At 39.3% G+C, this 25,770-nt stretch overlaps 2 protein-coding genes across 2 annotated transcripts; one reads left to right on the forward strand and one right to left on the reverse strand.

Annotated features, from left to right (window-relative positions):
* Positions 1–1,251: 1,251 nt before the first annotated feature.
* rsad1 (radical S-adenosyl methionine domain containing 1) lies at positions 1,252–23,680 on the reverse strand. Its single transcript, XM_057818036.1, has 10 exons — positions 23,255–23,680; positions 20,813–20,946; positions 20,543–20,747; positions 18,645–19,010; positions 18,470–18,533; positions 18,259–18,406; positions 17,980–18,034; positions 14,079–14,182; positions 13,870–13,992; positions 1,252–1,817 (listed from the first exon to the last, which is right to left on the reverse strand). Exons 1-9 carry the CDS (start codon positions 23,414–23,416, stop codon positions 13,872–13,874), a joined length of 1,359 nt encoding a protein of 452 aa, XP_057674019.1. The 5' UTR covers positions 23,417–23,680; the 3' UTR covers positions 1,252–1,817; positions 13,870–13,871.
* On the forward strand, positions 8,013–10,727 carry rasd2a (RASD family member 2a). Its single transcript, XM_057818037.1, has 2 exons — positions 8,013–8,936; positions 9,875–10,727. Exons 1-2 carry the CDS (start codon positions 8,522–8,524, stop codon positions 10,354–10,356), a joined length of 897 nt encoding a protein of 298 aa, XP_057674020.1. The 5' UTR covers positions 8,013–8,521; the 3' UTR covers positions 10,357–10,727.
* Positions 23,681–25,770: the final 2,090 nt, after the last annotated feature.

The raw sequence follows: 25,770 nt of genomic DNA on the forward strand, positions 1-25,770 counted from the left end.
GGCGTCTTTAAACTGTCATAAAATTGACTTGAATTGATCAGAATGCTTTATAAAAGAAAAGCAGTAGGAGGATTCCATTATGTTTGAAGACATGTATGTTTCTTTGTTACAGTTTCACAAATTTCAACAAATTACTTTATATAAAAACAAGAAAAGACCAAGCCCTGTATTTTGTTGGAGGACATTCAATAGTGGCAAACTGTTGGGCAGTGCACAAGAAAAATCAGTTTTTTTAGGCAGTACACTTATATATTTTTATATTTTTTAAGAGCTAAAAAGTAACAATATAATCCAGAAATACGACATTTCCAAAAGAAACAATAATATACTTATTTTATCCTCTGCAACACTCCCAGAAAAAAAGAGGATGAGGAAGTACTGTAAGAAGTTAGGAACTTTTGTTCAAATACATCTATATTTTTTCGGTATCGGATCGGGACTCTTTATCTGCAGATTCTCAAAATCGGGTGACTCGGACGCGGGTGCCATAACATGCGATTGGGACATCCCTATTTTAAATAAAGTGGGCCGGTCTAAGTCATGAAATTCCCGGGCTGAAAATGAGTCCCACTCCGGCCCTGGCCAAGAGGTATGGCTTAAGTACAGGCTAGGAGATGTATTCAACTCCATTTGAACTTGGAGGGCTGAAAGTGAATGATCACGTTTCAGCGGCATTGACAGGTCAATACATCTGCCAACCCTCCCTGTTGAAATGGATTGGACGTCTGTTGCTGTTAGTGGCAGACAAAATGTGTGAGGTCAGAATTTTTTGTTGACTGGCTATGCTTAATTTTTCAGTTTACTAAACTCCAAAAATCAATTATTCCAATCTGAGGTTTCCCCTGATTTCGAGCTGTGATTAAGATGATACAGTCGGGTTGTCACGATTAGTCAACTAATCAGCTAATAATTGATCAAGTTAATCATGGATATTTTGATAGTAGATAATCATTTTGGCTTGAGGCATTGTTCACCTAGCAATTTTCCAAATCAATTTTTTAGTATCTTAATAGTATTTTTTTTAACTCATTGGCTGCCATTGAGGGGGACAGACGTCCAATCCATATGGACTGGGATGGGCTGCCCCTCCCAGTGCTCAACAGCACTGAAACATCCAAGTTCAAATGGATTTGATCTATTGCTGTCAATGCCGGTGAATAAGAAAAAAAACTTTTCTGTTAAAACAAAAAATGAAAAACAGTAGCCTCTATTTTTTTAATCATTTATTTTTATTAAATAAGACAGTAAATATTCTCTGATTTCTGTAGTCTGTGATGAAAGCAGATGATTATCAGTGTCGTAAAGCAAAATGAGATATTTACATCTTTTTCTTTGGGGAAAAAACATAGTTGCATAATAATACATAGTGCAACTTCTCTCAGCACATGCTTAGTTTTTGGTTCCAATGCACATTTCCAGCTAAAATCTAATGCGAGTTGACTTATGGCAAAAATAATCAGTGATTAACAGACTATCAAAATAGTTGCTTGTAGCGGACCTACAGCACAGATTTAAACATACAACATGTTATACAAGGTATGTGTCCCGCCGGCGTTTCAACTGAGAGCCGCATTTCCTTCGTAGCAGAAAGTCTGGGCTCTTTACTTATTCATCAGCACTAATGGCATATTGTCTGAAGTCCCATCCTTATGCATTATACAGGACTTCACCATTATTGGCTTTGGGCTTTAGTAATCTCGACTAGCCGCGTGAGTAGCGAGGCTGCTAATGCCGGTTGTGAGATGTGGAGGAAACGTTACGGAGGAAGTCTGGCAAGGTCTCGGCGGAGCAGGATGTACAGGAAATACCAGCTCCTCCTTGGAAAAACACACAAGTGTTGTAAATGTCAACAGAGGTTAATGTTGCAAAGGCCTCAAGAACCACAAAGAGGTATGTTCCAGCATTTAAATTAGCTTGGGTTGTCACAGCTTCTTTTAATTCTTGCCGATCAGGTTGGTCCAGCTCAACTTCATAGCTGGCGTCCCGTAACTCCTACCCTTCCTCCCTCCTTGGCAACTTGTATTTCTCCTAAAAACAGATGCCTGAGCATTCTTTGTTTTCCAACAAAGGCCTGTGGAGGTCAACGCAAGGAGGAAGGGCGGTTGCAGACGGGAGGAGGGGGTACAGAGGGGGGCGAGTGTGCGAGGTCGCACAAACAGAAACATGATGAACACATTTTAACACCAAAACTATGAGTCATCTTTAAGGTAAAGCATTGATTATTTTCACACCATTTTTAGGCTTGACCCTTATGTCACTCTGGTTTCTTTGCTGTCCTCTAGTGGTGAACTTGTAACTTGAAGATTGCATGTATCTCAGTGTTTAAAAAGCAAAATTTGAGGGAGAAGTACAAGTAAGACAAATATTTTGTGGTCTGATAAAACCAAGCTTTGGGTTAAGGTCTCAAATTGTGAAGGAATTATGAACAGTTCCAAACAGTAGTTAGTGTTAATATAAAACAAATAAAAAATATATAATTTAAAAAAAGCCAGGAAAAGCCTACTGGAACATCTACACTTCAGTTGTGTAGTAAAGGTTATACAGTCCCTGACAAAAGTCTTGTCACTTATCCATTTTGTAGAACAATTGCAAATAAACTGACTTTTAATTATTCAATTGGTTTCAGAAATGGCTCAAATGAAAGCTAAGACCCTCCCAATTGATGTTGAATGTACAAAAATATATTTGTTTCACTGAAAAAAGATTTATTGAAGAAAGACAAAAAGGTCCAATTTTGGCAAGACAAAAGTTTTGTCGCCTACAGAAAGTAGTGTAAAAATTGAACAAAAAATGTACTTCAAATACAAGAATATGTTACATAACATAAGCAAATTAAGTAGTGGTGCTGTGAGATCCAAATTTAATATTTTGAATGGCATCCATGGGCTTCGGGAAGGATTCATACAATTTATTGATAAAGTCATCAGGAACATCAAAGAAAGCAGTCTTGCATGCCTCCCAGAGTTCATCAACATTCTTGGGTTTTGTCTTCCATGCTTCCTCTTTCATCCTACCCCAGACATGCTCAATGATGTTCATGTCTGGTGACTGGGCTGGCCAGTCCTGGAGGAACTTGATCTTATTTGCCTTGAGGAACGTTGAGGTATAGATTGAAGTATGCGATCGAGCACCATGCTGCTGCAGCATTTGTCCCTTTTTATGGTTAGGGATGTAAGAGGCACCTAAGATTTGTTGATATTTCAGACTAATTATGTTGCCTTCCACCCTGCAGATCTCTCGCACACCCCCATACTGGATGTAACCCCAGACCATGATTTTGGTAATGATGTAACCAACAAACTTCACTGTTTTCTGAGTGGATCTCGGATCCATGCGGGCTCCAATAGGTCTCCTGCAATATTTGCGGCGACTGTGGTGTAATTCAATGGAAGATTAATTTGAAAAATCCACCTTTTGCCACTTTTCCAGCGTCCATCCTTTTGACAGGCTGTGGGCCTTTGGCAAATGCCACACGTTTTTAATTGTCTGCATCCTGAGAGATAAACAGTCTGAAATATCACCAAATCCTAGCTGCCTCTTACATTCCTAACCATAAAAAGGGACAAATTCTGCAGGAGGATGGTGCTCCATCGCATACTTCAATCTCTACCTCAAAGTTCCTCAAGGCAAAGAAGATCAAGATCCTCAAAGACTGGCCAGCCCAATCACCAGACATGAACATCATTGAGCATGTCTGGGGTAGGATGAAAGAGGAGGCATGGAAGATGAAACCCAAGAATGTTCATGAACTCTGGGAGGCATGCAAGACTGCTTACTTTGATGTTCCTGATGACTTCATCAATAAGTTGTATGACTCCTTGCCGAAGCCCATGGAAGTCATACAAAATATTAAATTTGGATCTCACAGCACCACTACTTAATTTGCTTATGTTATGTAACATATTCTTGTATTTGAAGTACATTTTTTGTTCAATTTTTACACTACTTTCTGTAGGCGACAAAACTTTTGTCTTGCCAAAATTTGACCTTTATGTCTTTCTTCAATAAATCTTTTTTCAGTGAAACAAATATATTTTTGTACATTCAACATAATTTGGGAGGGTCTTAGCTTTCATATGAGCCATTTCTGAAACCAATTAAATAATTAAAAGTCAGGTTATTAGCAATTGTTTCTAAAAAATGGATAAGCGACAAGACTTTCGTCAGGGACTGTAGGCACATTTTTTAACTGAACAGGGCTGTGTACTGTACACCTTTTATCTTCATTAAATGCACTAACATTACGTCACTGCCTAACTCATTTGCTGCCATTATCGACGCTGGAAGTCCAATCCATTTTGACTGAGAGGGTTGGTTGCGCTGTCCCCACTTCCAGTCAAAATGTATTGGACGTCTTGTGGTGTTAATGACATTTAAAGTTGAGGATTCACAGCCAGTCCTCACATTTTAAATGAATTAGACATTTATCCTTGTCAAAGGCAAGCAATGAGTTAATCGACGTCCACCAAAAAGTTTTCTTGATCAATATTCAAAGTTTTAAAAGTGTGCTAACATTATGACTCATATTGGCACATCCTCTCGAGCCTGAATGCATGTGAATAAAAACAGGTAGTGGAAGTCTTACAAAATAAAACCTGTGAATGAACAAACACCTAGGCTCATAGTACAATACTACGTATTACTGACGACGGATTTAGATAATAAAGATTTCACCATGACTTGAACACAACAACAACATCCTTATTCCATCTTTCTGACACAACTCTACAGGCAGCTTGAATGGAAAACAGCCACTGTGATTTCACACTGTCACTGTATTACTTCACTGAAACGTCCACCAATTGTTTAAATAGAAGGCACATGAAATCCTGTAAATCACTGCATCTATATTTACTCTTGGACACGCAACAGCATCTCCATGATATTCCTCAGTGTCATATTCCTAATGTGTCTTAGACTTCCTTTCAAGTAATAAGGAAAAAACCACAATGCCTTTTTGGCCTCTTGAATAAATAATCACTCCAATGTGACGTTGGATGGGAAAAAAAACCCTGACAGAGAACTCATTTCATTCGGTGAATCATGGTGCAGTGAGTGAGCTGTTCCTCTGCAGTTCGTGATCGGTGCTGAGGTAGTGCATGCGTCGATATGATGAGTAGGCAGAACATATGCACAGTGGTGAGTCAAAAAATATACATTTAAAAAAAGCCTGCCTGATATATCATCTGGACGTGCGCAATAGTCCCATCGCAGGACGTGTTATTGTTTTTTTTTTTTGTCTTTTTATGTGAAAACTGTCAAAGTGTGTCTTAGTGTGTATTAGGCTATGTGGAGCGCCTACTCCGTTTTTAAAATATTTTAATATTTTTGCTTCAGTTGAAGTGTGAAAAATACTGGACTGTCTCAGAAAATTAGAATACACAATATTCTAATTTTTTGAGACAGTCCTGTGTATATATACAGGACTGTCTCAGGAAATTAGAATACACAATATTCTAATTTCCTGACTGTCTCAGAAAATTAGAATACACAATATTCTAATTTTTTGAGACAGTCCTGTGTATATATACAGGACTGTCTCAGGAAATTAGAATACACAATATTCTAATTTCCTTACTGTCTCAAAAAATTAGAATATTGTGTATTCTAATTTTCTGAGACAGTCCAGTACAGCTAAATAATCAATTTTGATCAGAGACATGGCCTCCTTCTTCATATTCGATACAGTGGACCATACAGTCCTTGCCTCTCGTTTAGAGCACTTCTTAGGTATCAGTGGTAATGCTCTACAATGGTTTAAATCATACCTGGAACATAGGACCTTCTCGGTAATGGTTGGGGAATTTTCCTCCTCACAAACTTCTCTGTCTTGCAGGGTGCCACAAGGCTCTATTTTAGGGCCTGTTCCATTTGCAATTTATCTCCTACCTTTAGGATCAATTATTAAAAAAAAAACATATCTCTTTTCATTTTTATGCTGACGACCTGCAGCTGTATCTGCCCCTGAGACCCAATGAACAAACTGCTCTCACTAAATTGATGGAGTGCGTATTCGATGTGAGCAGTGGCTAGCACGAAACATCTTACATTTTAACGAGAGCAAAACTGAACATATTACTTTTGCCACACCTTCCATGATGAATGCCTTTGAGCCCAACACTGGCGCCCTGGCTCCCTTTTTAAGACACACATTAAAAATTTCGGAGTAATATTCGATAACAGGCTCAACTTTGAAAAACAGATTAGTTCTGTCCTAAGAGCAAGTTTTTTCCAGCTCCATCTCTTGGCCAAAGTGAAGCCTTTTCTTAGTCGCCACGACCTTCAAAAAGCAAGACACGTTTTTATAAGCTCAAGGCTGGACTACCGCAATGCACTTTATGTTGGTCTTCCCAAGTCCTCTATTTCTCGTCTTCAACTTGTTCAAAATGCTGCTGCTCGATTTTTAATTGGTACACCTAGACGACGGGAACATATTACCCCTGTGCTATCATGACTCCACTGTCTTCCAATCCATTTTAGAATTGATTTCAAACTTTTACTGTTTGTTTTTAATTCTATTAATGGCCAGGCTCCTTCTTATTTATCCCTTTATTTTAACCCTCCCTAACTCTGGTAGGGCTCTTCGTTCTAGCGGCCAGCTTCTTTTGCAAGTTCCGAGGTCAACACTTAATAGCCTACCCCTGAAATCCGCACGATTACCAATCTAGGCCTTTTTAAATCTCAGTTAAAGATGACCTTTTTAAAACTCGCCTTTCCCCCTGACTCGGGTAGCCTGGTTTTACTTCTTAAGGGCTTCAATATTTTCGGATTTTATCTGTTGTATTGTTTTATTTGCTGTTTTGACTTTTATGCTGATGCATAGTTTTGTTTTTCGTCATGTCATAGTAATAGTACTTTCCTTCCTTTTATCGATCCTGAACCATAACAGAGAGAGAGAGAGAGAGAGAGAGAGAGAGAGAGAGAGAGAGAGAGAGAGAGAGAGAGAGAGAGAGAGAGAGAGAGAGAGAGAGAGAGCAATCTTCATCATTTACAATGAACCACCTTAGCCTGGATAAAATGGTATTATATTAATACAATATGGTCATGGTGAGTCAACCAAAGTCTTCCCAAACAGCTATTCAAGTCATTCAAGTGATTGATTGCAAGGTATGTTGTCGGTGACACACTACATGAGGAAAGTCTTGCAGTTTTGACAATGCCAGGGACACCAAGAGGGGATAATTTATTCAAGTCCTTCACTGAGTTGGCTAAAGAAAAAAATCTACCAATGGATAAACTTGTTTCGGTGTGCACTGATGGTGCTCCGTGCGTGGTGGGAAAAAAAAAGGATTTGTGGCGGTTCTTCATGAACATGAAAAGAGACGCATCCTAAGTTTCTCCACGCCTGCATGAAGCTTAACTCCACCAGATATCAACCAGACTACAAAGCCATCAGCAAAACCATGCAGCACCAGAAGTCACATTAATGGTAAGAAATACTAATCATTGATTAGCAACAGCATAACAATGTTATTAAAAAGAATTCAGAGACTTATTGTACTTTATAAGTGTTGAAATTACATAAAATACACACATTACTTGTATTTTTAGTTTTAAACATATTGTATGGCTCTCACGGAATTACATTTAAAAATATGTGGTGTTCATAGCTCTCTCAGCCAAAAAGGTTCCTGACCCTCGCTTTAGGCTTTCCTGTAGATGCCACAAGATGGTGGCAATGCACTACTTTTGTATTAAACATGCCTATGGAGTTCCTCCTCTCACTTCAAGTTAGTTCCCTGTAACCAAAAGTGCTACACATAATATTTTCATCTTAAGTGCCAAAACAACAAATTGTTAAATTTTTCCATCATATATTAATTAATAATGATCGTAATAGGTGTCCGAATACGGAACAGATTAATTGTATTTTATGAGGTCATGAAACAAATTAAGCAGTAAACCAAGGCATCACATAAAATTGGGTATTGTGCTTCTATTGGCTATATATACCATTTAAAATAACATTTTTGTTTAAAAATATAGTCTTTAAGACTCATGTTTGGATTATATCTTATGGGAGAAATACAGTACTTTCTAAAAACAGCTTGGAAGTCAACACAACTCGGAACCGATTTTGTTGGTTAGAGAATCACATAAATAACCCAAAACATCCAAATCCAAATGTTCATTAAGGCAGTCAGTTGAAAAAAAAAAACAAAAACACATGATGCTCAGAAGTCTCATCTTTCCCGTAACCGTGACAACAAGACTCCCGGCAATTCTGCAAGTCTATTGATCCACCATGAGGCAACAAACACATTTCGGGTGAAAATGAGGCAAAGTGAGGTGTGATTAAGTCAGGGGACCCTACATACTAATCAAATGGGAGAAGGGAGGGAGTTGCTTCTATAAACGGAACATGTTCCCTGGATGCAAGTGGATGACGCAGGCCGTACGCTCGGCGTGGGTGTATAAAAAACACAGTTCAGGCTCCACTCGGCGCGCACATGGCCACACGAGCGAGCCGCACTCAGACATCCTCAAACCAATGTCAGGAGACTACTGAACTCACCCAAAGATGAGCACGAGCGAGAAGTTACACTTTCCCGTGGAATCGCTCAACACCTTGACCCGGCATCCTCACCCCTCACCTGATCGGCAGAAGCACGCAAAGGTGTCCGACTTATCAAAAACGGGAATGGGTCTTTTAGAAACAGTCAAAGGGCGATGGAAGCAGCAGGACAAGGTGGCGCCAAGTACCGTCAAGCCCCAGAACTGTCACAGAATTGTGGTGCTGGGTGCGCCCGGGGTGGGAAAGACCAACATGGTTCGGCGCTTCTTGGGGGAGGAATTCCAAGAGGAGTACGAGGCCACTACAGAGGACTTCCACAGGAAGCTCTTCCATGTCGGAGGCGAAATGTACCAGGTGGACCTCCTGGATGCTGCCAGGGAGAGAAACTTCCCAGCAAAGCGGAGACTGTCCATACTCACTGGTGAATATAATACACAGCCATACTATTGAACAATAATAGTAAACTAAAGTCTTTTTAATTACCGAGTAAATGAAGAGGATCAGGTTGAGATGTTGTTTAACGCTGCGATTTTGCCATTTATTATTAGCAATATTGTCTGCAGTCTTAGTCTTTGGTGTGAATTACATAATTACATAGTTCCTTCAGGATTCAATGAGTGAAATTAAAAACACTTTTTCAGACCATAACTAAATTCAGAGCAAATTATATGGCACCCTCACAAAAAAATAAAAACAATTCTCAAACACAATTTCATGCAATGTGTTCCAATTTCAAATTTAGGACCTACCACATGAGAGCCAATACCAGTGGAACTTTATGAAGATGAGTACATTTAAGACTTTTTAAGACCCTATAGGAACCTTGACAATAGCACTCCTATTGTTTGGTTTTATGAAAACAACAAAAATAATTTTCATGACAATAATAGTAGCAGTAAAAATATATGTGAAAGGAGTAAATGTAGTACGTTACAGTATTTACATTTTTAAAATGTTTTCAGTAGGGTGATTATTTTGGTTAGTGCGATTAGTCAACTAATTAGCTCATATATAAATCATGTTATAATACTCTGGACATAAAGTTTTAGCTGTAAATGTGCAATGGAACCAAAAATTATGTGCTGAGAAAACTATACTGTATTATTCTTTTCCACAAAGGATGATGATGATGATGGAGGACAAGAAGAATCAAAGAATATTTATTGTTTTTACTTAATTGCCTGCCAGTGACGGCGATAGATGCCCAATCCATTTTGACTAGGAGGGGCTGGCAGGGAATAATCGTCTATTGCTGTTAATAGCACTGAACAAGATAATTTCCTCTCTCTACATGTGATTCTATAATTCCAGAGGTCACATTTGAATAATAAAAATGTTCTCTCTCCCCCCCATCTCTAGGTGACATTTTTCTTCTCGTCTTCAGTTTGGACGACAAAGAATCTTTCAGTGAGGTCCGTGAGCTGCTCAGTGAAATCAGACACGCTAAAAGCAAGTTGGTCAAGTCCAAGCGTAAGGTGCGATTGCCAGTAGTTGTCTGCGGCAACAAATCAGACCTGGACTCTCAGAGAGTCATCAGCCGGTCCGACATCACCGCGGCACTAACCCGGGACGTCGCCTTCTTCGAAACCTCGGCTAAGCGTGGCACTTCACTGGAGGCCGTGTTCCGAGAGCTGGCAACCATAGGCGGGCTTCCGGATGAGACCGGGCCTTCGCAGCACAGGCTGGTCTCCATGTTAACCTATCAGTCGCTGTGCCGGCACGGGGCCACACCCTGCGCCACCGTGGACCCTCTGGCACGACGGCCGAGTTTTGGCAGTGATCTGCGACTGGTGCTTGGATCAAGCACCAAATCTAAACCCGAGAGGTGTCAGATTCAATGAATCGAGACCCCTCTACGCAGAAACCCATTGTAGTAGTATGCTACAATGTTGTATTATGTAAGGAGTTATACTCTGAATAGCAACTGGCTGGACCGGTGCATTCTTACTTTTTGTACATACTGTGCTTACTTTGAAAACTGTCCATCGACATAGCATGAATGTATTTATAACGTTACTTGAACACATTAAAAACATAAAAATGAAACACTCCTGCTTTTTTCATTTTGTTTTTCTGTTATGTACCAAAGATCCCAAATAAAATGATATAACATCATGCTGTAATAAAACTTTCTTGGCTACATTTATGACGTGGATTCCATATAAAACCCCGGCTCGTAAGGAGTCAGCGGTTTCCAGGCAGTGATGCAAAAAACAGCTCATCGAGTTTATGCGTGTGTGTGTGGGGGAGGGGGGGGGGGAGAAATCTCAGATAAAAAGGACCGAAGCCTCGCATTATCAAATGCCAGATGAATTGTTAGTGTGCACAAGAGCACCAACGCATGCGAAGGATGAGTACCGTGGAGGAGGTGTGATTGTGTGAGTCAGCGTCAGTGGTCCACGCTCATTGGACACTTCATTACAAAGACTTCATTACAAAGATGCAACCACAAGGGATGACAAAACACAAAGTGCACTAAATTTACTCATCTTTCAACATTTTGACTTGTTATTAATTTGCAAACTTCCTTTATGCCTGCCGATTGAATGTTCTACAGATATAGAGAGAAAAGTGACATTTCACATTATATAATAAAAAGGCCAAGACCCAAAACAGTTGCAGTATTGATTTTCTCCTTTGTGTATGTGTGTGTGTGTTTTCTTTTTGAATTTGCAAACTTCCTCCACACCTGGATATTAAATATATGTAATGATTAAAAGGGAAAATAGAAATTGCCATTATGCCAAAAAATAAAGCTGCACTACAGTGCATGTTGAGGGGCTCTATCTGTTTAACTATTGTTTGTAGGCTTAATCATTCCCATACATGGGATAATACAGTACAGTGATACCTCAGCTCACGAACATAATTGGTTCCCAGAAAGTGTGTGTAAGGCGAAAATGAACATTTATTTCCCATAAGAAACCATTAAAATGAGAATAATCCGTTCCCAGGTCCCCATAAAAAATAATTTTCTACTAAATAAGCCTTAAAACTGCACAAAAATATACCTTATTTTATGTATAATAAATGTGCTATTGTATTGTAATTAAAGAAATAAACTGTACTGTATAGAGCCTACCCACCGACGTCATAAAACCACGTGCTCGCTGTATGGTTCCGCCCACTTGTCCGTCATTTTGTCTCTGTATTAGCATTGGTTTCAATTGATCGAGGAATTTAAAATGCATTTCATGGAAGACCCGGTGCTTTCTGATGCCGTAAACTCACTGGATGTGTTTCATAAAAGGCGTTATGTGGAAAAGCTTCGTTCTATACAGTCGCCAGATCCATATTTTATGCCTAAATCGATGATTTTTGACCGGCTGCCTTCACCGTCTCTGCCTGACCCTGATATTTACAACTATCTTGTCCACACAAAATCAGCCTATTCTCACGAAAGTTAGAAAAACTTTAAGAGCTTGGAGGCTTATAAATGCTACGTTGCTGGTTGGGTGGAACAGGTCCTCGTACACGAAAATTCGGCAGGAATCTTGTGCTCGGAAGGTGAGTTACGAAATTTTCAATTCAAAATCTTTTGTTCTTGCTAACATCCACTGTCAAGTCTAATGTATTTCATGTCATTTGTCAATGGAGCTAGGGCTTTTAATGTTTATATGGTTTAGCGATAGCACTCACTACATACATACGTGTATGTTGTCGGCGATTAGCCTAGCAATGATCTTAATTGTGGTTGTCAGCCCAAAACCCTCTAAATATATATTAAATGCATCTTACCAGATATAAAATGACTACTACATAATCTGTGGTAATCGTTTGGAGCCCAGTTTTCTCGTCGAATTGCAGCAGCCCATCTCGCTCTCTCCTCTCCGTATCTCTCGGAATCCGGTAGAACTTCAAGTCTCTCCGTCTATCTTCTCTGTTATTGCAACCGACCGCCACACACGCCTTCACCATTTTGATTATTAATGTTAACGAGCAGAAAAACACGTCGTAAATAGGAGGAATGTACGTAGCCGTAACAGGTCAACACGATGTGTTGCCGGACAAGTGGGCGGCACCAGTCAGGAGAGCGGAGTTGTGACGTCACGTGGGTAGGGTCTATAACAAAGTCGTTTTATTTACCTTTGTGATGGTAGTTGATGGCTTGATGGAATGGAGAGGGAGTAGGAGGGAGGGAGGGAGGGAGTTACTGTTTGGAAGGAGAGTCACCTTCCATAAGGACTGTAGGTAACTCAACCTCAGGTGTGCCACACACGCACCCTTAATAGCTTCCTTGTTCTTAAGGATGATAGCAATGGTAGACTTAGCGTACTGGTACTGGGACGCTAAGTCACACAAACGCACACCTCGTTCGTGTTTTTCAATTATCTCCTTTTTCTGCGCGATCATAATTTTCTTTAATGTCTTCTTAGGCTTAACACTAGCCTGTGGTGGGGTCTTTTTCTGTCCCATAATAGCAAAAGTACACTCAATATGGTCCAAAATGTCTATCAAACACAAACCACGTCCGCACTCAACGAAAGGGAGGGGAAGAACTGGGACGCCGTGAGCGTGCGTCAGCTTCTCGTGGCGCTGTTCGACCGCGTGGTTTGGTTCGTCCGCCGAAAACTAGTTCGTCAACAGAGACTATATGCTCGCGAATTTAATGTTCTTGAGGAGAAAAGTTCGTGAGCTTAAGCGTTCGTGAGCTGAGGTATCACTGTATATACTAAATATAAGGGTGGCAGAGGATTTTCAGTATGCTAAGCTGTATATTTTTTCACTAAGGCATTTTTTTGTTTAACGACCTCATTAAAAGAGATGAATAGCTTTAGCATAATGACAAGGCGAAATTCTGCAGGCCAAATGGTAAAAATAAATATTCAATAGTAAATCACAAAAGCCTACAGCTCAGTATTAACTAGAATGCCGCCTGTACATGCTTTAATTTAATCTAAATGTTTAGAATTGGTTCTTCACTCACGTCTTGTTGTGGTAGATCTTTGAAATCCTAATGTAATTACAATACATGTAGATATATATAATTAAATTGCATCCAATATGCTTTTGTGAGCAGGTTATCAGCCGTGACAACACTTGTGCATTGAATGTGACAAGATAGGGATCACATTAATTCATTGTCAAGCTTCTAATAAGTGCATTGAATGCATGTTTTCTTTGGGGAAACATAATGAGATCATTAGTATGCAGGTCATGACAGCTCTTGCAATGTATACACACACGCGCACGCCCCCCCACATGCACACTTCACAAAAATCGTTTAAATTGAAGCATTCCTGGAACGACACAATATGTCCAGCAAGTCATGACTGCCTTTCAATGTTTAAATTATCCATATTATGCCGTATTTGATTGAACTGAAAAGATTCTTGAAGTAAAACCAACACTACCATCATGAATTGGCAGGTGGCCCTCTTGGAACTCTCGGACGGATTTTTCTTTCCAGTTCTAGCAGCAGATCTGGCAGCATGCCGTCCAATAATGCCAGACCGTCCCGGGAGCAACACAGTCCTCTAAAGAGCAGAGGAAAAACAAAAACAAACATGTGACGTGATTCTGGCACCAGTGTAAAAAAAAAACGATTAGGTAGATTCATCACCCGTCATCAAGGGTCAGCTGGCCATGGCGGAGGAATTCTCGGACGTCAGTAGATAAACCGAAGATGTCACTGAGTCCCAGCTGTGGACTGAACAGCTGCCAGTGCTGTGAAATGCCATAAAACTTACAATTACATATACTGTACATTCTGTTTATGGGCCAAAATATTTGGACCTTTACACCATAGCAACAAGATAATAACTTGATCTCATAGAGGGATTTTACAGGAAGACAGGAAGTCAGAGATATTGTACCGTAAATCTTGGTAGCAGGCCAAGTGGCAATGCTAGTCGCTTTTTTCTAGGGATGTCCCAATCGTATATTTTTGCACCCGGGTCCGGGTCACCTGATTTTGAGAATCTGCTAATACTGAGTCCCAATCCGATACTGGAAAAAAAATGTTTTTTTTTTATTTGAACAAAAGTTCCAAACATGTTACGGTACTGTATTTATTACAGTACTTCCTCTTCCGCCTTTTCCAGGAGTGTTGCAGAGTATAAAACGTACATATTTTTGTATCTTTTAGCAAAGCCATTGTATTTCTCGATTATTTTGTTACTTTTTAGCCATTAAAAAGTAAAAAAATATATACATAAATTAGGTCTGTACGATATTGGTAAAAAAATATTGAGATTTTTTAGGGGCTTTGAGAGATGGCTGTTTGATTAATCGATTTTGAACCGAAACAGACTATGTTAAAAACGTTCAAATCCCGGCAATTATGCTACTTTTGCCCAGCCAAATTTGGACACAAATTGGTATAACGCCATGAGTAAGTGTATTATCTCAAGATGTACTTAAAGTATGAAAGTATATGCGCATATGTGTGTTTGTGTGTCTGTCGGTCTGTCTGGGTGTGCGTGTCCCTGTCTCGTTTTCCTGCCAAGATTGCTGCTACGAGATTACAGTAACTATAAGCATGTCATATTGTTTTTTGCTTTGATACAATAACATATTTTGGCATAATGCGTAGCTCTACATTTAATTTAAGCCTGATACACATTGTTCGTTGGCCTATTAATCTGTTTAAAGGTGAGGTGCTCGTAAACCTTTGTTACCTTCACTGGCAATAGGGTTGCATTATTTGTGTGATTTATGATGTGATTTGTCATTTATGTAAGACCAGAGAGAAATGTGACAGCACCTCACCCTGGCTGCCTACTAGAGGTGTGCAAAATTTCCGATTCTTAGATTATTCGCGATTCAGCCGTGGAAGATTCGAGAACGATTCACAAACATCCAAATTCCGATTATTGAAATATGCCAATTAAAGCGGAAGTACAACACACTCAGCGCGCCGCGCGGTCAATGAGGAACGGAGCGAGAGTAGCTAAACATCATGCTTCCCAATACCCGGCCCCTCGGGTAATGCCAATGCTCAACTCACGGCTCTAGCTCAACTCATGCCACGAGATAAAAAAACACAACAACATACCTGACTGCTGGTGAAAAGCTGCTACAAAGTACATCCACATAATGTTGCGGTAGATATCATTTATATAGGACTAGATGCAATTAGATTCGCTGGCGTTAGCAGCACACCTACAAAAAGCTAGATGCGGGCGTTAGTAAACGGCCGCCATCTTAAAGCAGTACACTTCCCTGCAAGGCTGTTGTAGCGAACCTTCCAAACAAACCTAATTAACCTTTTTTTTTTAAAATACTCCTAAATCGGTAAAATATTGACTTGAATCGATCTTTAAAATAGTTTTAAAACTTTCGCATGTCGAAAGTAGACAAAAGGGAAATTATGGAATAACGGGAGCAATTTTAACAACTTTAACGGTTGATTCACAACATTAAATGAATTGAATGTAGTTTACAGCTGCTGATACAGAATGGGGACTGGAGTTTTTTTATTTACTGTTATTTTTGTATATTTGTTTACTGCTATATGTTAACTTGATACTGAAATAGTAGTTTGGTTTAGCCTGAGAGTATTTTTGAACAATTTTGGAACTAATTTACAAAACATTAAAAAAATAAAAAAATAAAAAAAAATTAAAAAAAAAGGGTGCATCAATAATCGTTTTATAATCGAATCGGAGCCTCTGAATTCCCATTCCCAGCTCTACTGCCTACCCACTTCCCCTGACTGACAGACTATCTGCTTTACAGAAAGACTGATTACCATCTCTCATGTTTGATTTTGTTTAAAATGGTATATATGCACTTTCTTCTTTCATTATTGCTTTAATTAAGAACAAAGCTGTAGTCTGTTGTATAAATAAAATGCTCTTAATCCCAAAGGATCGTTCTGTGTGTATTAACAGAGTTAAATTCACAGTCACTTTCAGTTCTAATAAAGAAAAAATAAGTTCAAATAGAAGACATTCGAAAAATTTGTCATTATTTTTTATTTCTCCAAGAAATCGTAATCGATTCGAATCGGAACGCTCCCTCTGGAACAAAACGCAATATGACCAACATTGTAACAGCCGATGCCGACCAAAAATGACGTAATATCCGAAACAGATCACCAATGGACTCATTTGAAGGATATGAATGGTTGTCTGTTTTGGTGTTCAGAATCCACGATGCTTCTGCCTGCAGGGTTTTCGTTCCACCGACAAACGGACGCATTCCCGATGCAGAGGTGGATGGATTCTCCGTTTTGCCGGTTGTGGTGGTTTGGCACGCACGAGTTGCATTTCGATTTGTAGTGCAGTGCATTGTAAAAATTCTATGCGCCATCTTCGTTATGGATTTAAAAAAAAAAAAAAAAATCGTCACGGATATAATTTAGGTTGCACTGAGATGTTCTTGAAAATTAAGACCACGGTGAAAAAATTCCAGACTTACAACAGCTAATTTAATACTTTTAATACCTTTAATAATGGAAAACTAAATTCAATGCTTTTTTTAATACTTTTAATAACCCGCGGGTACCATGTGGGTGTGGTATTACAGTATAAAAGGAATCTGCTGAGAATATGCTGACAAGCACACTGAATAAAGAAGTGTTGTTCCATTCAAGTCTCGGCCATACATGTACTTAGATTAAGGAAGTACATAACAGTCGGTACATCCCTACTTTTTTTCTACAGTAACGGCAAGCAGTTTTGACATTAATAGCTTAGAAATTAGAATGTAAACATGAGCGGACCTAATAGCAAGCCTTGTGGAACACTTCTATATATTTATCTATCAACAAGTGAGCGTGTTGTCTAGTACAGAGTGATCACGTATTCTTCCATTTTTGCGCTTAGTAGTTCATTGCTCACAGTTTATAAAACTGCCATAGTAAATCACAGTTGCAGTATCTGATAAAGTAATTTGAAAATTTTTAATGAGTGGATTTAGACTTTTGACTTATGGAACTATACTTGTTTTTAACACTAACACAAGGCAATTGTGAAATTTTTAAATCTGTACATACAGTACACCACTTATATCTACAAGGGGTGCTTGGTGAAGGACAGAGTTCTGTCAGGGTGAGGAGACGCTATACAAATTATAACGTAAATTGAATTCAGCCATAGTGAGCCACTAAGAATTAATAACACAGTAGCATAGTCACAACTACATAAACATTTCAATGGAAAAAACACTTCTAGAAAGAACGTGAAATTAATGAAAGAATGTACAATGAGGCTTGTTGTGGTCAAGACCATGACCGAGACCCATCCTGGATTTCCCTCTAATCAGAAATAATGAGATGATGTAAAAATCAAGACTTTTGGGAAGTAAGACCAAGAACGAGATTGAGTCCTTGGGGAAATGTGTACAATAATCTTCTCGGCTATAAATATAAAATATTTCAGAGAAATTGTTAAGTACAGCAGTGACTGAATGTGTAAATGTATTCTTATGCTGCTCAAAATTTCTATCAAAATTTCTAAACTTCATTAAAGTAATAATTGACCGTGTGGCATACTCGTATAATGGATTTAGTGCATCACCTTGTGAGTGATGCCTTCTGCCATCCTCAGCCCCATCACCAACACCTCCTCCAATCTACAAAAAAGAAAGAATAGTCACTATAGTTCAGAAATAACAGGAACATGACAGTGCCTGTCAATGTGCTGAGAAATTCTTTCACATGGACAGCATGACTGAAAGGACACGCATATGTGCAGCGACCTCAATAATGTTCGTCAGCTGGTGGTGCCTGCTGTTTGTTACATTTTGTAAGTCACGCGTTACCCAACGTTTCTCCAGGTGGACGTGCAGAAGCTTACAGTTCTAGACGGCCTAGCTGAATCTTCCTGCGAGTACCGTGTCCGTATTGCCGGACCTCACGGATCCACACATCGGGCTCCAGTGTCTGTGTGCGGGCCTCACGATGTGTACCTCCTTCACCGAGAGGAACGAAGCGCCCGTGCGCTCCTGTTGGAAAAAGAAAATTGTTGGCGATGCCTTTGAGGATCATAGCTTTGAATAGAATGGTACCTGGACCAACACCTATGTACTGTCTTCCTTTCCAGTAGCTCATGTTGTGATAGCTCACTGCACTCTGCAGAAAAATGTGGAGAAAGTGGTCTTAATCTGGTTTTAGTCCAAACACAAAAGGTTATACATATTGGGTTATATCGTAATTTTGCCTGGAGCTCTGCAAGCAACTCACATTTCTGGCAAAGTTCGACACTTCATACTGCTCAAACCCATGCTGGTGCAGCATCCTTCTAGCATTTTCATACATCTCGGCCATATCGTGGTCGCCGGGCAGTGTCACCTCGCCGCTATGTATCTGTTTAAACAGCAAGGTGCCACGTTCGGGTGTTAGCTGGTAAAGAGACACATGGTCATCACAGGCTCGCAACAGTTCCGCCAGCTCCGCCTCCCACAGCACTGCGCTTTGCCCTGGCCGCCCAAACATGATGTCCACAGACACCTTCCCAGGGCACAATTTGCGAGCTTCCTCGACGGTTTGTAGGGCCTGGTGAGCGCTGTGATCGCGGCCCAGCCTGGTTAAGTCATCATCCAGAAGAGACTGTGGAGAGAATTGTCAAATTAAGATTGTTTGGAATTGATTGTTGATGAATCCAATGATTCCTTAAACTGTGTGGAACATTTTTGCAAAGTTTTTGGTGCTATCTTGAGGCATCTTAGCAGTGCTGGGCGCTACAACGGCACTTATCACCAAAACGATAGTAATTATGTATCACCATAAATTCCTTTTACTGTCTTTATCAATTTTAATACTACATCATAAATAGAAATACAGTGGTACCTCTACATACAAAGTTAATTAATTCCAGGACCTTGTTTGTATGTCGAAATGGTCGTATGTTGAGCAGGATTTTCCCATAATATCTTGTAATTCCATTAATTCGTTTCACAGCCCGAAAACCTACACTAAATTCTCAATAAATACTGATGTTACTATTGCAAATATTAATTACAAAGAGCAAAACAAATAAATTATGAATAAAAATCAGAATAATAATATAGTAATAGCAATAATAAAAATAATAATAATACCTGTAATAATGTAACTAACCGGGATCTAATGTGGCGAATGTGTTTGCATGGTGTACTTGAACGCATCGCGTGTCAGCCTTTTTAGTTTCACTTTGTTTACTTGCTGCGGGGGACACTAGGCGTGTTGTGTTGCACAAGTTGATGGAATAAATGATTAGAAACCTGACAAAGCTGGCGATTTCTTTGGCAATGTAACCACAATAATATTTGCCACCTTAACTTACAAAGACTGGCGAACGGAGGAGGACCGTCATAGACTGTCTACGGCTGTATTGTTGAGCGAGCCATATCACAGATGCACACCCCATGCTCATATTTTTCTATCATATCTATCTTCATGTCAATGGTAACGGTAAGCGTCACGTTTTTTTTCCCACCACCTGCACTAACATTGTTGGAACCCATGTTGATTTCTCTCACAAGAAAATCTGCCATGTGTCCGTCTTGCGGGAAAACAAAGAAACTGCGGTGCTGTCATTGATTATCGTATTTAGAGCATGTCGTCGGATGTAGAAACAAATGGCGAGTCAAATTTTACGTCGGATGTCGAAATGATCGTGTGTCGAAGCGATCGTATATCGAGGTACCACTGTAGTAGTCACATATGTCAAATCAATGATGCATAACAGCCACTAGATGTCCCTATACTAGCAAAACAGGGATGTGATAAATCACCACACAACACAAATGGGCGTATGGTGCATAAATAAAACAAACAGTGAATGAAAATTAATATATTATGAGGTGGCAACTAACAGTCAAAAACTTCTACAATGGGAACGAATTAGCCACTAACAAATACAATATACGTTACAATATACGTATTCAAAAATACGTTTTTCTAAAGGGCACAAGGCATGCTGAAATTTCCAGTGTCAATATGTTGCGTCATGTTACCTCATTATTGATGCATAAAATGTCCCATATCATGAAAGAAAACATTTTTTCCATATCGCCTAACACTACAGCTTTGTGTGATTCCAGTAGAGTGAATCACAAATAGGTGAAGGTATACTGTAATGTGCAATATTTGGCACTTACCTGGACCCCTATCGAGAAACGGTTAACCCCAGCATGGCTAAAATCCTTCAATTTTGCCATCCCCTCAGAAGTGGGATTTACTTCAAGTGAGACCTCAGCCTGGTCAGCCAGACTGGTCCGCCTGGAAACCGCTTCCAAGATGGCTGAAACAGTGGCTGGGTGCGCCAGGCTCGGAGTACCGCCGCCAAAAAAGACAGAGGTGACGCTGTCAGGACAAAGCAGATGAAATGGGGACAATGAAGTAACATCGGATGTGAGAAATGAACCTACCAGGACACCTGACTGAGCTGCAGCAGCGACTCTACTTCCTGCTGAAGACATTGGCTCACTATGTGGTTATTGTCACCTTTGGGGATGTACTTGTTGAAGTTGCAGTAGGAGCATCGTTTGAGGCAGTAAGGCCACTTTGAAAGAGACGGAAAAAAGATGACTTGTGAATGTGATTGCAGAAGCTAATTTGAGCCCAGGAACTCTGCTGGAGTGAATATGAAGAGCTGTACTAAGACAGTAATTCGAGAACCTCTTGTGGGAAAGATGCCTTGATAAATCTATTCATCAAAATAATTTGCGGTCAAATGTAAAACACGTTCCTTTTTCCTATAAAGAAAAATATTTAAAAATATATATGGCGGAAAACACTCAGGTGACTTGAAGCTCCACTCTGAGACCCCAAATTTAGCCAACTTTCAAAATTGTCCGATATGCACATGTGATACATCATTGGAAAGCTTAAAATCTCAATTTTCTGGGGGAAGAAAAATTTTGAACAGGAGGGCATTTAAAAAAAAAAAAATTAAACAGCAAAACCCTGTCTGGAGGTGAGAGCACACGAGAGCAGAATTTCAGACGCCATGACTTTAACGAGATATTATCGCGTACTTACCTTGTTTCGATCCAAAAACTCCATGTAGCATTTATCACTGAGTGTCAAGACACAGCTGTGAATGGCCACAGATGGATTTTTTGGGGATTTTATGGGTGAAACATGGTAATATAACAAGGGTCGCGATGCAGAAATCGCAGACATCAAGGAGTGGTCGAGATTTTATTTTTCATATATTTACCTTTTTAAACGTTTTTTTTTTTTTTTCTTTCAATTTTTCTTTCTTTGGGTCGATTATTTATCATCTAACATCAGAAAAATGCGACAGAAACAAAAAAAAAATACAATTAGGCGATAGTTATCAGGTAAATATCCATGACTTTTTTACAGACACCATTTTTTTTCTGTGGAGAAAACAGAGGTGATCATTTTTGGCCCAAAAAAGGAAAGGTCAAAGATAAGCAGCCAACTTAGCACAATGTCACTTACAGCTACAAATCAAGTCAGAAACCTTGGCGTAATTATTGACTCAGACCTAAAATTTGATAGCCATCTAAAGTCCGTCACTAAATCCGCTTATTACCACCTAAAAAATATAACCAGAATTAAGGGGCTTCTGACTCAACAAGACATGGAAAAACTTATGCATGCATTCGTTTTCAGCAGATTGGACTACTGCAACGGTATATTTACAGGTCTTGATAAAAAATCAGTCAGGAAGCTGCAGCTAGTACAGAATGCTGCAGCCAGAGTCCTCACAAATACAAGGAAGCTGGACCACATTACACCGGTTTTGAAATCGCTACACTGGCTTCCAGTGAGTCAAAGGATAGACTATAAAATACTACTGCTCGTCTACAAAACACTTAATGGCCTTGGACCAAAATACATGCTTGACTTGTTAGATTCCTATGAGACATCTAGACCCCTAAGGTCGTCTGGAACGGGTCTTCTGCATGTTCCAAGAACAAGAACCAAGCAGGGTGAGGCAGCATTTAGTTATTATGCTCCTCACCTCTGGAACAAGTTACCCGAACGTCTGAAGTATGCTCAAACTGTTAGCTCCTTTAAATCAGGGCTAAAAACGCTTTTGTTTAGCACTGCATATCCATAACTGTCTATATATTTCAATCTACCTGCCTTCTATTCCTCTTGTGCTTATCTCCATTGCTGATTTCAATGATTATTAGTAGTAGTAGTTTTTGCTTTATTTCTATTTTTGTTTTATTTTTATTTATTTATTTTTATTCTGTGATTAAATGCGATCTTTTGTCTTGGTTTTTACGTTGTGTTGATTTAAATGTGATTTTTATGGTTTTCATGTGATGTAAAGCACTTTGAATTGCCTTGTGTTGAATTGTGCTATATAAATAAATTTGCCTTGCCTTGCCTTGCCTTGACTTTTTTACAGACACCATTTTTTTTCATTGTGACGTATTTTGTTTAAAAGTTTAAAATATGCGAGCGAATAATTTTTTAAGTCGTTTTTTTAACGAAATATTACACATCAGTTAACAATTCTACGCTAAAAATGATAGACATTTTGAATAATAAATATAATTAAATACCTTCGTTTTATGGCTGGGTTGAAACAAAAGCGGGTTTTCAGGGTAAAATGGGCAAATTAAAAATAGTTCGGGGGCTTCATGCGCCATGAATATGCTATGGCAGCATATAGACATATTGTTGTATCAAACACAACAGTTGTTTTGGCTTAAAGTAGGAGTGCAAGAGCAGAAACTGCTTTTTCAGTCTTGTCTGTGTTTTCCGCCATATATATTTGCTTTTATTCGCTTTCACATAGCAGAGCACAGGGCTACCCAAAAGGGTTTAAAACACAACAAACAACAACAAAACTATAATTTTCTCAAAAACGAAATATATCTTACGTGAATGTACAGAGACGCCTCCTTCGTGAGACTTTTGTGTTCACCAAATTCGGTTCCGTCCTCCGTCATAAATTGTCTGCAGCTGAACCCCGATAAATGACACAATTGACCGGGTCCTGCCACCAGCACACGCCATGCCGCTATTACCGCGTGCTTCATCATAAAAGACCCTTATTTGACAACCCTATCAGCGGTTATAACTTTGCCATTCATAAGGTAAAAGTTAATACATAAGGAAGGATTTTACTCATTGTTTTAACAAGCTAGCTATTCGCCACTGTACTTCCTTGATAAACTCATGCAATGTCCTACTCAAACTACTACTGTATTCAAATGTCACAAGTTACACAGTGTATAACTCTGAAGAGAATATTAACGTGTATCTTAATTTTGTGCCTCACGCCTTCACTATGAAGTGTTCGACTGGAAACAAGCAACCTACAAGTGACGGTTCCATCTCGAAATGTTAAAAAAAAAAAAAAAAAAAAAAAAAAAACTGTTAAACTGTTAAAAAAAAAAAAAAAGTGCTATAAAATTTTAAAAGGCTTTAATTAGCATTAATGTTATTCTCAAACGTGGTCTCAAACCGTGGAATTATCTGCTGCTGCTTCTTCAAGCACAAGTTTGTGGATGTTACACTGCTGTCAAAAAGTATTGGCACCCCTTCAATTCTGTCAGATAATGTTCAATTTCTCCCAGAAAAGGATTGCAATTACAATGCTACGGTATTATCGGTACCACATTTCATTTATTTTGCTTGCAATTAAAAAAATAAAATAAAAAAAAAGAATGAAAAAAAATGTAATCATTATAATATTACACAAAACTCCAAAAACGGGCCGGACAAAAGTAGTGGCACCCTCAGCCTAAAACTTGTTTGCACAACCTTTAGACAAAATAAATGCAAACAACTGCTTCCGGTGTCCATCAATGAGTTTCTTACAATGCTCTGCTGAAATTGTAGACCATTCTTTTTGGCCAACTGCTCCAGTTCTCTGAGATTTGAAGGGTGCCTTCTCCAAACTGCCATTTTCAGATCTCTCCACAGGTGTTCTATGGGATTCAGGTCTGGACTCATTGCTGGCCACATTAGAAGTCTCCAGTGCTTTCTCTCAAACCATTTTCAAGTGCTTTTCGAAGTGTGTTTCGGGTCATTGTCCTGCTGGAAGACACATGACCTCTGAGTGAGACTCAGCTTTCTCACACCGGGCCTTACATTATGCTGCAAAATTTGTTGGTAGTCTTCAGACTTCATAATGCCATGCAGACGGTCAAGCAGTCCAGTGCCAGAGGCAGCAAAGCAACCCTTAAACATCAGGGAACCTCAGCCATGTTTGACTGTGGGGACTGTGTTCTTTTCTTTGAAGGCCACGTTTTTTCCCTGTAAACTCTATGTTGATGCCTTTTCCCAAAAAGCTCTACATTTGTCTCATCTGATCAGAGAACATTCTTCCAAAACGTTTTTGGCTTTCTCAGGTAAGTTTGGGCAAACTCCAGCCTGGCTTTTTTATGCTTCTGGGTCAGAAGTGGGGTCTTCTTGGGTATCCTGCCATAGAGTCCCTTTTCATTCAGACGCCGACGGGTAGTACGGGTTGACACTGTTGTACCCTCGGACTGCAGGACAACTTGAACATGTTTGGATGTTAGTCAAGGTTCTTTATCAACCATCCGCACAATCTTTTGTTGAAATCTATCGTCAATTTTTCTTTTCTGTCCACATCTAGGGAGGTTAGCCACAGTGCCATGGGCTTTATACTTACTGATGACACTGCACACGGTAGACACAGGAATATTCATGTCTTTGGAGATGGACTTGTAACCTTGAGATTGCCCATGCTTCCTCACAATTTTGCCTCTCAAGTCCTCAGACAGTCATTTGGTCTTCTTTCTTTTCTCCATGCTCAATGTGGTACACACAAGGACAGAGGACAGAGGTTGAGTCAACTTTAATCCATTTTAACTGTTTGTAAGTGTTATTTAGTTATTGCCAGCACCTGTTATGTGCCACGGGTAAGTAACGGGTGCTGTTAATTACACAAATTAATGAAGCATCACATGATTTTTCAAAAGGTGCCTCTTCTTTTGTCTGGACATTTTTTGGAGTTTTGTGTACAATGATAAGGAATTTTTTTTTCTTCCATTCTCTTTTGTGTTTTTTCATTGCAAGCAAAATAAATGAAGATATTACAACCAAAGCATTTGTAATTGCAGTCATTTACTGGGAGAAATTGAGCCTTATCTGACAGAATTGCAGGGGTTCCAATACTTTTGGCCAGCAGTGTAATTTATTTTCTTTTCAGCCTCTGTGTTGCCACGTCAACCTAAACTGTCCGGTACCTTCTTTAAATATGGCCTTTCTAATAGCAATGGGACCCTTTCATGAACCAGTGAGATTTTAAGAATGATAAGCAATGGATCCAAAACATGATACTCTTATATAATTGAAATGTCTTCAAACAGATCTGTCGCTTACACAATGAGCGGTGCCGTATTGACATGAGATTGTGTAATAGAGT

The sequence above is a fragment of the Corythoichthys intestinalis genome, chromosome 16 (genome assembly GCF_030265065.1).
Source record: "Corythoichthys intestinalis isolate RoL2023-P3 chromosome 16, ASM3026506v1, whole genome shotgun sequence".
Classification (NCBI taxonomy): Eukaryota; Metazoa; Chordata; class Actinopteri; order Syngnathiformes; family Syngnathidae; genus Corythoichthys; species Corythoichthys intestinalis.